The 15,689-nt window shown below is 35.0% G+C and overlaps 2 protein-coding genes across 9 annotated transcripts in view; both read left to right on the forward strand.

Moving 5' to 3' along the window:
* The window catches only part of LOC124449483 (protein FAM227B-like), a 43,366-nt gene that overhangs the window by 23,774 nt on the left and 3,903 nt on the right, over window positions 1-15,689 (forward strand). For 3 of the 7 annotated variants that reach the window (XM_047000408.1, XM_047000411.1, XM_047000405.1), the window contains 3 exons: window positions 14,553-14,666; window positions 15,177-15,239; window positions 15,351-15,386. In XM_047000408.1, coding sequence (XP_046856364.1) covers window positions 14,553-14,666; window positions 15,177-15,239; window positions 15,351-15,386 — 213 coding nt within the window. Of the gene's footprint in view, window positions 1-12,633; window positions 12,791-13,088; window positions 13,317-13,419; window positions 13,474-13,687; window positions 13,762-13,940; window positions 13,989-14,552; window positions 14,667-15,176; window positions 15,240-15,350; window positions 15,387-15,689 lie in introns of those variants that run through there. The other 4 variants (XM_047000404.1, XM_047000410.1, XM_047000406.1 and 1 more) reach the window with 4 other exon arrangements.
* On the forward strand, window positions 159-12,470 carry LOC124449481 (protocadherin Fat 4-like). Of its 2 annotated transcripts, XM_047000403.1 has the most exons (8): window positions 4,534-4,770; window positions 5,103-5,399; window positions 6,331-6,633; window positions 7,355-7,729; window positions 8,797-8,887; window positions 8,981-9,141; window positions 11,357-11,658; window positions 12,071-12,470. In XM_047000403.1, the coding sequence occupies exons 2-8, from the start codon at window positions 5,168-5,170 to the stop codon at window positions 12,341-12,343; spliced, it is 1,737 nt and encodes a 578-aa protein (XP_046856359.1). In that variant the 5' UTR covers window positions 4,534-4,770; window positions 5,103-5,167; the 3' UTR covers window positions 12,344-12,470. The 2 variants fall into 2 exon arrangements, with proteins under 2 accessions (XP_046856358.1, XP_046856359.1); XM_047000402.1 differs by lacking the exons at window positions 6,331-6,633; window positions 7,355-7,729; window positions 8,797-8,887; ... (1 more) ...; window positions 11,357-11,658; window positions 12,071-12,470 and adding exons at window positions 159-433; window positions 1,611-1,826; window positions 2,455-3,699; window positions 3,969-4,231 and having other exon boundaries at window positions 5,103-5,393.

A 15,689-nucleotide genomic window follows, 5' to 3' on the forward strand; every position in this document is an offset into this window, starting at 1 on the left:
GATATCACACGAATTTAGCCGTATACTATACTGTTTTAGCTTTCTGTTGCTCATTCAACACAATATTTTATTGTACTCAAATATGTAAAACCTGTGTGGAGTGTCTCATTTGAATAACACGTGCAGTTTAGCCTTCATGAAAACAGGAAAGAAACAGCATGAAATCACAGTGTGGACGGTGTGTTCGAAATATGAAAGTACATTAGTTAATGATTGAAGACATCTTTGACAACTTTAAACCGGAGTTCTTTTTCACTTATATGAAGAAGATTTTCCTGTGGTAAAACGTTTGAATCCTTAGTAATGTTATTTAGACGTTTCTTTCTTGTTATTTATTTATTGTTGGTATTTCATTTGATCTTCGTGTTATCATGGAGACGAAGAAGACGACGAAGAAGAAGTCCTCCACCTTCAGTAAATTGTCAAGTTTCGCGTAAGTTTTTGCTTTGCCTTATTTTAGATGTTGGAAGAAATGCTTAAAAATTATTAGTTGCTCACTGTATAAGTCATGGCTTATCCATCCGTAACATCAAATATTGATTTCTAAATGCCGAAATATATTTTCAAACCATTGGAATTTCGTTTTGCTTATCACCGAAAGTGAAGTTATGTCTTGCATGACATCTTTTAATTTCTTCATTCGTTTGATGCATGAATATCGTGTTGGTTATTTTGAGGTAATGTAGACAGATATATGGTCTTATTTTATGTGATCTTTCACTTGAATATTGAACCCGGACTTATCTTCCTGCGTTCTATAGATTTGCAAATGTTACTACAAAACTATTGTGTGCTTAACTGCATATAATTATTTCTGAAACCTTCAATCCTTATGCCGGAATTAGCGCTTCGACTTTTAGATTATTTTAGATAATCTTTGCCATTATAACTTGCAGTATTTAGTGACGATCGGTTCTTGCAGATCGATTGAACTTCTGGTTCAAATAATATTTATTTTGTGCTCATTATAAAGTAACGTCTTCGCGGCTCTTGATTTATATTGCATTTAAACTATTTTTGTGCAACATTTTGATACGCCTCATGCTCCGTTGTTCCTACTCAGTAGGAAGTCAATATCAAGAATTTATCGTTTGGCTCAATGAGACGATTTGAAACGACGTGAAATGAACAATCATAGGTGCGAAAATTTGCAAAAAATAATTCCAATTGTCACAAACGTCGAAGCAACTAAACAACATAACAGCGTTCAACCATTTTGTTCAAAATAGCAAAATTCCCTCCGTCAAGGCATCTTTACAGTTTACACTAATCTTTTGGATCGCTGGTTAACTACAGTGTACATTATAATTTCATACATGACACTTACAACACAAAGAAATCATTTGTTAATACTTGTTATATGTACTAAAAGGTTATAAGAGAGTGTAAGGATGGTGTAGCCATCCCGCTTATTCACTCATTATCGTGAAATTACTGCAAAAACAAAAAATTTATAAAAACATAAATAATGATAATGATCTGAATTTACAAGCAGAACTAAAACTTGCAATCTGACTACGCTGCTGACAGTGAGAAAATTTCAACACCATAAACGACAAAACACATAACTTCATTTTTTAATCCAATATTTTTCCTTCATCTTTCTACAGCGTGGACGGAATTTAGTGCTTGCAGTTCAAAATGTGGCATTGGAACGAGTACTCGTCGTCGTCACATCACGACACATCCTGCTCACGGGGGGTCCCCATGTCCTTCTTTAGAAGAGTCTCGTCAATGTGGTTCACCTAACGGGGGATGTCAAGATGTTTGTAACTCTGCAGATGGATCGTGTTTATGTGTAACTCGCCCAGGCTATGAACTTCAAGGTAATGACTATTCATTATATATTTTTCTAAACAAACTTCAACAAAACACTTCAACTTGCTGGTGTGCATAAATTACTGAATGACCGATCGTCATAAAAAAAGTGTTTTAGTTATCAAATATTGTAATGTTTGAAGCATTCACGAATTTACTGGGGAGGGTTGAATCAGATTTCACTCCCCCCCTTAAGTAAATTGTTCAACCTCTAATTCGCATAAAAAGATAATGTGAACTACATAAGTAAGCGCAAACTTTTTTTAAAGTGTTTAGTCTCATTTGCTTGTTTTTTTTGCAACATCTAGTAAACAACACGACACTCCATTGCTAGACCTCTGATCTTTCGGAAGTTTCAAAACTGCGGTAGTTTTTTCTGTAATTTTCATACAGCAGCGTGTTGAAGTTAGATTATTCGCAGTAATTCATTATTTAAGGTTCCATATATGGTAATGACCGTTATTTAAAGTGTCCATTTATGGTAATGCTCATTCCTTAAAGTTATCATATATGATGACGACCCGTTATTTAAAGTTTCCACATATGGTAATGACCCATTATTTAAAAATTCCATATATGGTAATGACCCGATATTGAAAGTTTCCATATATGGTGTGCTATCTTATTTCCATTAAGATGATGGCAAATCATGTGGTGATATAAACGAATGTAAAAATGGAAATGGTGGCTGTATAAATTCCAACTGTAAAAACACAGATGGTAGTTATTGGTGCGACTGTTTATCTGGTTATAAACCATCAGCAGTAACTCCACACAAGTGTGAAGCTAAATTATGTTCACCATTGATCCCACCTCCATGTCCACTTAATGCATATCATGATGAGTTTGGAACAGCCTGCAAGCCTGCACGTATCAGTTGCCCACACGGACATGAATATTTGAAATTCTGTTCCATCGACTGTGATGGCAATTTCAAACTAGCTGTCATTGAATCAACAAACATCCCTAACGCCTTCGCTAGAAACTTCCTTGGGATAAATTTCAACGTACCCATTGAGAGGGCTCAATGTATATTGGACAGTAACACCGGGAATGTTGCTTGGGACTGGGATCCAATTGCTGTACCTTATTACTGCAGGAGAGTAAACGATCCACCTTCAAATATTCTTTTCTCGAGCACTTATATCAATGAGAAAATGAACACTTTTGCCATTGTCGGCTTTTTCATTGCAAACGATTTTCAAAATGATCCCTTGACGTTCACAATAATGAATGAAGACGCAAATTTTTATTTTCTTGTTCAAGGAAGAGCATTGTTGGTAAATAGACGTTTAGTGTGGAAACCCCGGTCAGATAATATTTACACTGTTAAAATTAATGTGAGCGACAATGGTTCACCTGTTATGTTTACTACAACTAGTTTTAACATTACTGTGTTGAACGTTAATGATTCTCCTTACGACATAAGACTTTCAAATAACGACGTTCTTGAAAACGTTAATATTGGTTCCGTTGTTGGTATTCTAACAGCTAGAGACGATGATCTTGGTCAAAAACCTACTTCACGTTTTACCTGGGAATTGGTTGACTCTGGTAATGGTTACTTCAAGTTGCTAGATAACAAGATAGTTGTTGCAAAATCCCTCGATTACGAAGCAAAGAATAAACATCGTATAAAGATAAAATGTACGGATCGAAGTCATCCACCAAAATCTTCGTCCATCCAGAGTTTGTTTGTTGTTGTACGAGACATTAACGAATTACCCAAGGATATAATTTTGACGGGTAATCGCATCCCAGAGAACTGCGTTCTGGGGTCGGTTATCGGCGACTTCGTTGCGACTGATGACGATAATGACACGTTAAAGTTTTATTTGAATCACAGTAGTGTTTTGGTTCGTGAAAAGTTTGCTCTACAAGGTTTGTATACATGGTGAATTTTTTGATTTTACATCCATAACCTTTCATAGCGTGATTTATGGCCTCGTGAAATCGAAAACAGTTAAAAATGCCTCACCAACTTTGAACTTATATCTAATCTTTCGCTGCTTTGGTTTCCTTCATTCAGTATAATAACAATAGATTAAATCAACACTGTCTCCAAGTACTTTGAAAAAGGAATATTCTAAATTTCCTTTGTAGTTTGCAAATACAATTTCGTTTGCATAAAAAATTCTTTCTTAATTCAGGTGTTCCAAATATTGAATATCGTACAATGAACCATAAATCAACTAATTTTTACTCGATTCCCCTCGTTGTTAACGGTTCTCTTGATTATGAAGAAGAAAACGTGTACATTATTTGGTTGGCTGTCGCAGATCCTGGGAGAATGGCGCTCAAACAATTTCGGATCGAAGTAACCGATGTAAACGAAGCTCCAACTGATATTTTGATGTCTGAAAATTTTGTAGCAGAGAATTCTCCTGCTTCAACAGTGATTGGAAAGTTTTTGGTGAGTTAAACATCAATCGGTTGCTTAGATTTCGTGTTTGGTAGTAAGATATACCGAGATTCCCGAAGGCAATGTTTTTGTTAAAAAATATAGATGCTCTTTTTAAGAGTTTTTTACTGTCGCGTTTTTCAATTCTTCAAAAACTTCACACTATCACTGTAACTACGTAAAAGCAATTTCAATCCTAATCCAACACTAAACATATTTTAGTCAGAAAGAACTTATACTTAACAAGGAGACATACAATTACCTGATGAAAAACTTAGCCTAGAACATGCATTAAGAGTATACTTCTGTCACAGGTAATAGATCCAGATGTAAAAAGTGTGCCACCTCAGATCCATCATTGCTCCCTCGAGAACTCATTAAATGGTGACGAAGATGAGTTTTACATTACTCACGAAACTGATCGCAATTTTCTCCGAGTTAAATGGAATGACTATCTTGATTTTGAAAAAAAAAATGTTTACAATATCAATGTCGCTTGTAAAGATGCTGCTGGCCTCGATACTTCAAAGTCGTTAAAATTTTCATCTCTGGTAAGTCTAGCTTAACCCTTAACTTGAGTTTTGGATGGTTTCCTTGATGTTTCCATTCCACGACGCTGGGAAAGAAAGGGTTAAATAGGTCTTAAGTGTTTTTCATATACTTAAAGCTGAAGCTGGCTGGCAAACGTCAGTCAATACTGAAGCCTTGAACTCTGAAGTTTGGTGAAAGATCGCGATGGAAACTGTGCTTTATCCTTTAGTTGCCTTTATTTTTTGCTTAAGAGAATATTTTTTCTTTGTATTTTGTGGTGTCTGTTATTTATATGTTTTATGTGCAATGTAGTTTTTACTTCAGTTTTTATAAAATAAATGTTATTTTGTAGATGTTAACGAAGCTCCAACATCTCTTTACTTATCAAATTCGACCATTCAAGAAAACTCTCCTAACATGACGTATATTGGTACTTTAACTACTGAAGATCCCGATGGCTCAAATCAGTCCTTTACTTACACTCTTGCTGATAGTACTGCGTCTTTTGTCATTAGTGGAACCAATCGTGATGAACTATTTCACTTTGGATCAGTTAATTACGAGCTTACACCAAGTTTAGTGGTACCCATTACTGTTAGAGATGGCGGTGGATTGCGTTTTGAAAAGACTTTTACCATAACTGTTCTAGGTTTGTTTCTTTACATTGAAGTTATAAATTGACTAAATCTAAATCGTGTTAGGCATCACCTTGTTTATAGAGTACAGCTCATTGTGAACACTTTTTGTGAATGTTTACAAAAAAAAGACTGACGAATATATGCCATATAATGGCTGGAATGATTGGTAGGGGTTATGATAGGACTAAAATTAAAGATGATGCTAAATAGAAAGCATGAAATGAAATAAAGCAGCGAAGGATCTAATCTTAAGAGCTCTTAAGTGTATTTGAGAGATTACATAGTAAAGTAAATGGTTTGAGCCCGGGAGTATCGTTACAGTTTGTAGATGTAGATCGACGAGGTTAGTAGAGTCCTGAGAAGAGCTGTTTCTGTTGTTGTTGACTGACGTTTCGACAACCTTAGCGGTAGTTAACTCTGAAGTAGTTAACTCAGTATGACTCTGAAGATGACTACTGCTAAGGTTGTCGAAACGTCAGTCAACATCAACAACAACAGTCCTTCTCGGGACTCTACTAACCTGGACGATCTAGATTACATAGTGACAAAGATAAACACCAAATTAATTACACAGTATAGTGGGATATTATTGAGTGACAAAAAGCATCCGGAACTGGGGAGTCAACATGAGATTACTCCCTGACAGTACCATGTGTCCCTCCAGCTGTTGATTTTTGAGGCTGTAGAAATGAATATGGGTCGTCAATTATGGGTTGGAGAAACGCATTAGAAACTGTACAATCGATAATATTCTATCCCCAAAGTCCAGGAAATGGAATTTTAGCTTGAGCTTCTTGATTGAAAAATGGTCCAGGAGAGCATGTCCCTGACTCCCTCAGTACGACTCGCATCCGTTGTGTTCGGCTCGGGACATCATCCTTCGTTTTCAAAGTGTTATATTTACGTTGTTAAATCATTTACGTCTTTATGTTTCGTTTGCAGACATAAACGATGCACCCACGAACATTGAAATAAGTCAAGATTCCTCATTAGAAGAGAACAGCGTAGAAAATGTCTTTATTGGCAATGTCATAATGATTGATGAAGATAAAAACACAAAACCATCATGTAAACTCCTTGATTCCAACGAGGATCGAGTGAAACTAAACTCTCTCACGTTGCTTGTTGGAGCTAACTCTACAGATTATGAAAGTCTGGATTATTCAAAATCTTTGAAGATTAATATAAGCTGTGAAGATCAATATGGAAAGACTATCAATAAAATGTTGGATATCCCAGTCAAAGGTACTTTGTGATTGAACAAATTGTTCACCTGTCACATTTTTCACGATCAAACGGCTTTTTGCCTCCGTTTAAAACTGTGGGAATATTTTGAATGTAAAAAAGGATAACAGCCTATATTAAGAATTTCTTACGTTAGTTTTTATTATAAAACGACTCAGCTTTTACAGAGTTTTATAATAAAGATTTTAGAAGTTGTCATTTACTGTTGACTTTTGGTAAATTGGAACCAAATGGTGTGCTATTAATGTTTATCAGTATTTTTGTTCTCTTCATGATGTACATTTAATGCTTTGTAAATTACCAAATATTTGTAATTTCCAGGGATCTTTGACAACACAAAATTTTCAACTAAAACAGGAAGATATCCTTAATTCGAAGAGAATGAAAATATTATAGGGGTATCTACTGGTGTATCTTTGTATTAATTAGTTTATCCACTGGCAGGTCTTTGCATACATTAATGGATCTACTAGTGGATCGTTGTGTAGATCAATGGATCTACTAGCGGGTCTTTGTATTTATTGGCGGGGATCTACTAGTGAATTTTATAGACTGATCGATTTTACCTGGCAAAGCATTCTTGTTTATTGTTGCCTAAGGTCGAGAACCGAAAATTCTTTGTTATTTTAACTCTCCACAAACCATTGTTCATCATTAATTGAATCATGTACTACACAAAATAGTTCATGTTTAAGTGATACATTGTCTTTACTACATACAGATGTGAACGAAGAACCCACGTCAATATGTCTCCTAGCCCCTCGCTCTGGTGAAGATTGTTCAGTTGTTGGTGAAATCTTTATCGAAGATTTGGATTATCCTCAAATACAATGTGGCTTAAATTGGACGGTTGATCTTCAGCCATATTCCGAGAAATTATCGGAATATACTTGTCAAATCAAGAAGGAGGAAGACACTTTAAGTAAAATTACTAAAGTGATTAGTCATTTTTATGTTCATGACAGTCCACCGAAATTGCACGTGAAGAAAAGTATATTTATTCATGGAAATCTATCCTACAATGTTCCTATTTCATGTGAAAGTACCTTACATCCACGTCATACCTTGTCAAAAAACCTGGTCGTTCATATTCAAGGTAAAAAAAGCAATTGAATTTGAGACTGATACATAGAAGAAATAAGAAAGCGTGTGTCAGTGTAGGTAGTGATGAATGAACAACAGAGAACAAGAACAGTCTTTACACTATCTAACATATATAAGAAATAAGATAACGTGTGTCAGTGTAGGTAGTGATGAATGAACAACAGAGAACAAGAACAGTCTTTACACTATCTAACATATATAAGAAATAAGATGTGTGTTAGTGTAGGTAGTGATAAATGAACAACAGAGAACAAGAACAGTCTTTATAGTAACTAAAATATATAAGAAATAAGATAACGTGTATCAGTTTAGGTAGTGATGAATGAACAACAGAAAACGAGAACAGTCTTTACACTAACTAAAATATATAAGAAATAAGATAACGTGTGTCAGTGTAGGTAGTGATGAATGAACAACAGAGAACGAGAACAGTCTTTAAAGTAACTAAAATATATAAGAAATAAGATAATGTGTGTCAGTGTAGGTAGTGATGAATGAAAAACAGAGAACAAGAACAGTCTTTACACTAACTAAAATATATAAGAAATAAGATAACGTGTGTCAGTGTAGGTAGTGATGAATGAACAACAGAGAACAAGAACAGTCTTTAACTAACTAAAATATATAAGAAATAAGATAATGTGTGTCAGTGTAGGTAGTGATGAATGAAAAACAGAGAACAAGAACAGTCTTTAAACTAACTAAAATATATAATAAATAAGATAACGTGTGTCAGTGTAGGTAGTGATGAATGAACAACAGAGAACAAGAACAGTCTTTACACTAACTAAAATATATAAGAAATAAGATAACGTGTGTCAGTGTAGGTAATGATAAATAAACAACAGAGAACAAGAACAGTCTTTACACTAACTAAAATATATAAGAAATAAGATAACGTGTGTCAGTGTAGGTAGTGATGAATGAACAACAGAGAACAAGAACAGTCTTTAAAGTAACTAAAATATATAAGAAATAAGATAACGTGTGTCAGTGTAGGTAATGATAAGTGAAAGATCGAGAACAGTCTCAAAAATAAAAAATAATGTATTTTTCTAGTTCCTAATGATGACAACTGTCGTGATAAGGAACTTTGTGCTTCCTGTCCTCAGCCAAAATTCTGTCTATCGAATGTCAAAGCTGCTGGAAAGTAAATGTTTTGCAACACTCTGTCATCATTTTAATTTTTACGTAGTCTTATTGTTTCAAATATTTAAATATTTTCTGCTGTATAATTTGCTAGATGTGTTCATACAGCATATCTTATGAACTTAACTGTGGATGCCCCTCCATCGTTGTTTGAAGAGCGTGGCTTTATAAAAGTGTTTGAACACTATGTTAAAGATTTGATTGAGGGAACAGAAAAAGAGAAGAGTCTAAAGGATTTAATTAAGGAGAAGGAAGGTAAGAATGACCTTCAGTACATTTTTAAAAAACAGATTTTAAAGCGATAAAATTTTTTCCATTGGTTTACATGATCTAAATTTTTTAATTTTTCTATCCACTCTGCATCCCGGTATATTCTATGTTTGACAATTGACGCTGAAGGGGAGAAGGGGAGGCACTCGAGTTAACTCTTAAACTCTGTGTTGGGCCTTAGTGTAACATTACCATATATTTTTAAGTAACCTATATTCGTAGACATTTTGGGTACAGAAACTAAAATAAGAAAAAATAAGGAAAAAAGACAAAAATAAGAATTACATAATGCAAGGTCTGGATTTGATGTTGCAGTCACTGATGTATATAGTGTTTTTATTGTGCTTTGTAAATTTCAGAGCAGCGTCATTTATTTCTCTACTAATAATATACATGAAAAAATTTCTCAATTTTGATTGGTTTAGAGGAGTGCAATTTATCGTAAATACCAGTGCAAAAATAGGAAACACAGTGCAAAAAAAAAGGAAATACAGTGCAATTTATTTTTGAAAAATGCCCTCCTGATTGGCTAGTCAAACAAAGAAATGATCTAAGAGCCAATCAAAATAAAACGCGGGAAAGTTAAATTATTTTAAACAAAGCATTTACAACGGCTGCCGTAAGTTTTAAGTAAGTTTTCTTTAGCGAAAAAGTTTACAATTCACCGTTTGCAAAGTGTTTTTGGATAAAAATATGAACACTGCTAAAAGTAGATACCTTGTTCTAGTTGCGTGTGCAGAAGGTATGGTGTTGTGAAAAGTAATATCCGACAGAATTTAAATATACGAAGCGGTTGATCGATGGTTATACTTGCCGGCTGAAATGTACGTAAGCTGAAGTTAAAAATCAACAGAATTGAGAAATTTTTTCATGTAGATTATTAAGCTCTTAATGACCAAGCGCGAGGTCTTTACGGACAAATAACGGACCGAGGTGTTTTTGTACCGACCGAGCCCGTAGTGCGAGGTTTGTACAAAAAGGCAGAGGTCCGATATTTCTCAGTAAAGACCGAGAAAGCGAGGTTATTAAGGGCCTGTTTATGTGGAGCCGAGTTACCCGGCTGAGCGAGTTACTCGCCGAAGCGGTTGATCGATGGTTATACCCCTTATATAAAATGTATGCATTTCCCGGTGAATCGTTTATATGACACATCCGAGTAACTCGCTTTGCCGGGTAACTCGGTTTGTGTAAGCGAGTTACCCGGCTAGGCGGGATGAATATTTCCATATAAACGCATTTGCCGGGTAACTCGGCGAGGCGAGAAAATTGGCTTTGTTGGTACGCATGCGTACTAAGCCTTGTACTTGCAGCATTATTATTCAAAAACATAAACATATCATAATTTGCAATTTTATATTCACCCATTCCATTTTTGCTGCGAAACTGTGAGGCTTTTTAAAATCTCGCGCCTTTACTCCAAGTTAGCACTATCAAGCTTCATTTAAGACAAATGAACGGAAGTACTAGCTGAGTTACCCGGTGCCATATAAACAGATCACTTTGTCAAACCCGGTTGAGCGAGTAACTCGCTCAGCCGGGTAACTCGGCTCCATATAAACAGGCCCTAAGAGGCTTATTATATGGCATTATTTCACCTGAAACGAAGCTTGCTTTCTTTCTCGTCTTTGCTGTTTTTTTACCGGTTGGCTTTCGCTTTTCAAGTTTTCGTCCATAAAATATAAACTCGTTTCAAATTGTATCGTCTCGATAGTTTAACTGTTTTCCAATTGTTTTTCTTTCGAATCACGTTGGTAAATAGTTTTTTGTTTTGTTTATTTTGCGTTTTGCTATTTGCTTTACGAAGTTTGTTTACATTTGACTGTAAAATTACGCGTTTTGGACCGGCAAAATAATGGACCGGCAAAAATGTTTATGAGCCAATCAAAGCGCGCCATTTTGCCGGAAATGATGGACTAGTGCAATTTTAATAGTCTTTGAAAAATCTCACTCGTGCATTTTTTTTCCAAATTGCACTCGAAAGTCTAAACTATGCTATTACCTGTACAAACTTATCGTTTTCACAAAAACTATACACAGCAGGATTGAAAAAGCGAGTCCTTTACGTCACGGATACTCTGCCAAAGGAAAAACATTCGACAAATTAAAAATTGCTAAATCATATGATAACCAATTAAAAATTCAGCTGATGATGCTAAATATAGAAGTACTTTCGAACATTGATTTTGAATTTTTTCAACAGATAAAGATATTGCTTCGAGAAAAAAACGAGGTGTACCAAACAGAACTGTGTATGTGGAGTTACTCCTTTATATGGAAGAAGGAGCCTTTACTAAAGTCGTGCTTGCAGTTGCTGAGAAACCTAACTACAATTTGATCCCAGCGTTTGACGCCAGTGTTCTTTTAAACAAAACCCAAGTTGAATGGTTTCTTGGTTTCAGTACTTCATCTAAGACCAGTATTTCTCTTAAGTGGATCATTGTCATTAATTTTGTTGTTTTCATTTGTACAATTTGCTTAATCTGGAAGTGGAGAAGACAACAGGTAGGTTTATTATTTGTACTTTTATAGTAAGCCACCCTATCTTGGACTGGCAAAATTGTGCTCACGTGATCCAAAATAAATTTTCCTTCACGCGAGCGAAAGACACGCAATGATGATAGAGAGTTTATGTAGAGTTATCTCTCCAGTTGATATTAATGTTTATTAAGCCCTTTTTTAAGCGAGCTTGTGGTCTTTATGGAGAAATATCGGATCTAAGTTTTTTTTACAGACCAAGCACGTAGGGCGAGTAAAGTAAAAAATTAAAACATCCCACCACATGAAAAAACAAACTGAAAAATCCTTTTGCATAAATATGCACATATTGAATTTACTAAAAACGACAGTTATTATAATATGTTATTATAATATAACGAAACGTTAATTTTGCTGAAAGAAACTCTTTGAATTTTAGTTACGTTATGGAGTAAACCCTCCTGAGAGAGAAAACCCTCCTGAGGGAGAAGATCATCCTGAGGGAGAGAATCCTCCTGAGGGAGAAAACCTTCCTGAGGGAGAAAACCCTCCTGAGGGAGAAAACCTTCCTGAGGGAGAAAACCCTCATAAGGGAGAAAACCTTCCTGAGGGAAAAAACCCTCCTGGAAAAGACGCTAAAGAAGTAGAAGAAGAACGCTATTGGAGACCGAAAACACAAGAACAAGGAAGCTTGGATGCAAATCAAGTCTGACATCGGGGAAAAAAAGAGCACGTTAACAATTACTAAATTCTTTCTCACACAATTTTTGAAATCAAGCCTACGGCACACACACATATAAGTCATTAAATTAAATAATATTTTGTTAGTACGACTACAAGATTGTTTTCGTTCTCTGTTGCTTTCATTCATTTCTACCTTTACATACTGATACACGTAACTTGAAACCACTCCGACTGTTATTTGCCAACTATTGCTCACCAATCACTCCTAACGATCCAATCAATATTTTTGCATAAACAGCGCTCTCACTCATTGCGTCATTTTGCCATGGAAACATGCATTAGGTTGTCAAAGATGGCGGACTGAAACTAACACTTGAAAGGAACAATTTTTAGACATTTTTTAAAGAAATGTCTTCTTTCGTGAATTCGAATGGTTTGGTTGACAAGTTTGATGAAAGGAGGCGTTCCTTGTCGTGTATCCTTGTCCTTTATGATGTTAATTTTGGCAGCATTCAATTAAATAATTAGCTTCTCTTTTGAGTTTTGACAGCCTCGTTTAATGACATTATATACTTGATAATTTGCCTTATGCGATTTTGTTTTGATCTTTTAATTTTCGGCTTTATGTTATAGCTAAGATTGCAAGTGAAGACATATTTGCATACGTTTCCTATGGGTTTTCTTTGTATAAACCTATCAAAAAATGGGAAAATATGTATTGTACATATAAAAATCGAGCGAATATAGTATTCGTCTTTAACTTATCTGCGAAGCCTCTAAAGGAAAAATGGATTCTATCGATTGCATCAACCAAAAGATAAGAGACCTTGGCACAGAGTTGACGTCGTTTTATCCTAAAAATGAGCTTGTAATAGAAAGTTACGGTGAAATAAGATCAAATGTTAGTAGTAAAAGCGAAAAAAATTTTAGTTTTGGACACTTAGAAATTGATTATCGAGCTCCGAAGCAAGTTTCACGAAAATCAGCTATCTCGACGCGAGGTATGTCTTTGTTTTCTTTTCAACAATAAGATGTCCTTCTCAGGAAAACAAAGATTTTCCGTTGTCTAAATCTAAATTGATTTCTGTTTTCATGACTTTAAAGAAAAGAAAAGTCGAGATGTGAATAGGTTTGCTGGTGTTTACTCCATGAGAACAGGTTGATTTTATACTTGAGTTTTTGTCTTATACCTTGGTGTTTTTAACCTTATGCCCTAGCTTATACCTCGGTGTACTTGTTTATACCTTGCCATACTTGTATTGTACATTAAATTACTTGTTTTACTCATTTGTGTACTGGTGTTGTACATTGATGTACTTGTCTTACACCTTTGTGTGCTTGTCTCACACCTTAAATATTCTATATTTGACAGTCATGGGAAAAAACACAAACCCTTTTCATACTCATGGTGGAACAATTAATCCGACAAAGAAGTTATTTAGCAAGGTTTTGTTGCAATTTAATTTAATTTTATTTTCCAACTTATCTCCATTAATTTTCCTTGAATAATTATTACGAGTAAGTTTCTCTTGCTCTGAGTTTCATTTTTATCCATCTACTTATACATTTGTGAGATTTTGAAACAGGTTATGGGACAATCGTTACACTTAGCTTACTCTAAATAGATTCAACGAGATGAAACTAAAGTTTCAAAAAGACCTTTACTTGTTGAGGTAAACATATTGAATTTTACAAAATCTTAAACATCAAAAACATACTTTATTTTCTGGTGTACAATCTGCAAGTTCTCTTTTGGTTATGAAAATCATTGCTAGTGTAGGTTGTAGCTGAAGGTATTCTGTTAAATCCTTTAAAGAATATTTGATTCAACATTGTTGGGAGCTTAGATTTTCATTTATTGATATTAGAGATTGTTTAGCTGAGGGAACGGATGGCACCATTTATCTACTATTGCTCCCCCAATGCAACATCTATCTACCATTGCACCATCAATCCACCATTGCACCACCTATCCACCATTGCACCATATATCTACCATTGCACCATCAATCCACCATTGCACCATGTATCCACCATTGCATCATCTATCTACCATTGCACCATCTATCCACCATTGCACCATATATCTATCATTGCACCACCTATCCACCATTGCACCATATATCTATCATTGCACCATCTATCCACCATTGCATCATCCATCCACCATTGCCATCATCCATGCACACCATTTTCCTTCATCATCTAACTATCTAAGCATCATGTTTTCAATTTAGTTACACACATTTCCTGGCTTCAACAAAACAAAATTAACACCTTTGCCTGTGTCACTTTCAATGGAACATATCTTGAATATTGTGACTAACGCTCAAAGTGATCTTGTGAAAAAAGTAAGAAAAATAAATCCTTCATCTCATCGTTTGGAAACCACAAGACCAACGATCATGAAGACGATCGTTAATGTTTAAGAAATTTTCTATACTTTTTTATACTATAATTTTTTCCAGTTAAAAGTCTTTTACGCATGCTCGTTCGTGGAAATTAAGGATCCGTACCATTTATTATCTAGTCTTTTTCTCTGTGACCCATGGACACACTTTATATTTATTTCTTTTTTTTCTTTGCCTCATTTTTTTCCATCCCCCCTCAATTCTCTCTATCCCCCATGAACACCCTCTATCCCTCATGAACACCCTCTATCCCCCATGAACATCCTCTATCGCCCATGAACACCCTCTATCCCCCATCAACACCCTTTACCTATCACCCGTGGTGTTAAATTGTAAAGTAAAATAACTGTTTTTTTAAATTAATCTTGATTGTGCTTCTCAATATTATTTCACATAAAATGCTAAAAAGTAAGAACAGTAACACATTAAAATGTTTATTAACGTCGACAGCCTGGATTTCGTAAAGAGTTCAAGAAATTGTTTTTAAGTCGTCCGTCAATGGCTCTTGTACAGGTATTATACAGTATTGAGGATTGTATGTACATTTATCAAAGTGTTTTCGATTATTTGATAACCTTACGACCCGCAAAAGGTTTTTCAAGAAGAATATTTTATCTTTTTTAGGATTTGTTTTGGTGGTTGTTTCTTGAAAAGTATCAGGTATTTTGTCTCTCTATATTCGATATATGTCTTTAGAAATGTTCAGGGTTTTTTAGAGGAAAATGTTATTCGCAGAATGAGCTTTTTCCGTAAAATTTAAGACCTTACCAGATGTTTATTTACTAGAGGGGAAGGATGCGAAGGTGAGCGTATCACTTCTAGCCAAATTATTTACATAATTGCATTCATTCGCAAACAAATGAAACAATCAAACTGCTTCTATAATTTTACTAGCCAGTCAAACTGCTTCTATGTTTTTACTAGCCAATCAAACTGCTGCTATGTTTTTACTACCCAATCAAA

Source organism: Xenia sp. Carnegie-2017, unplaced genomic scaffold (assembly GCF_021976095.1).
Source record: "Xenia sp. Carnegie-2017 unplaced genomic scaffold, XeniaSp_v1 HiC_scaffold_23, whole genome shotgun sequence".
Taxonomy (NCBI): Eukaryota; Metazoa; Cnidaria; class Anthozoa; order Malacalcyonacea; family Xeniidae; genus Xenia; species Xenia sp. Carnegie-2017.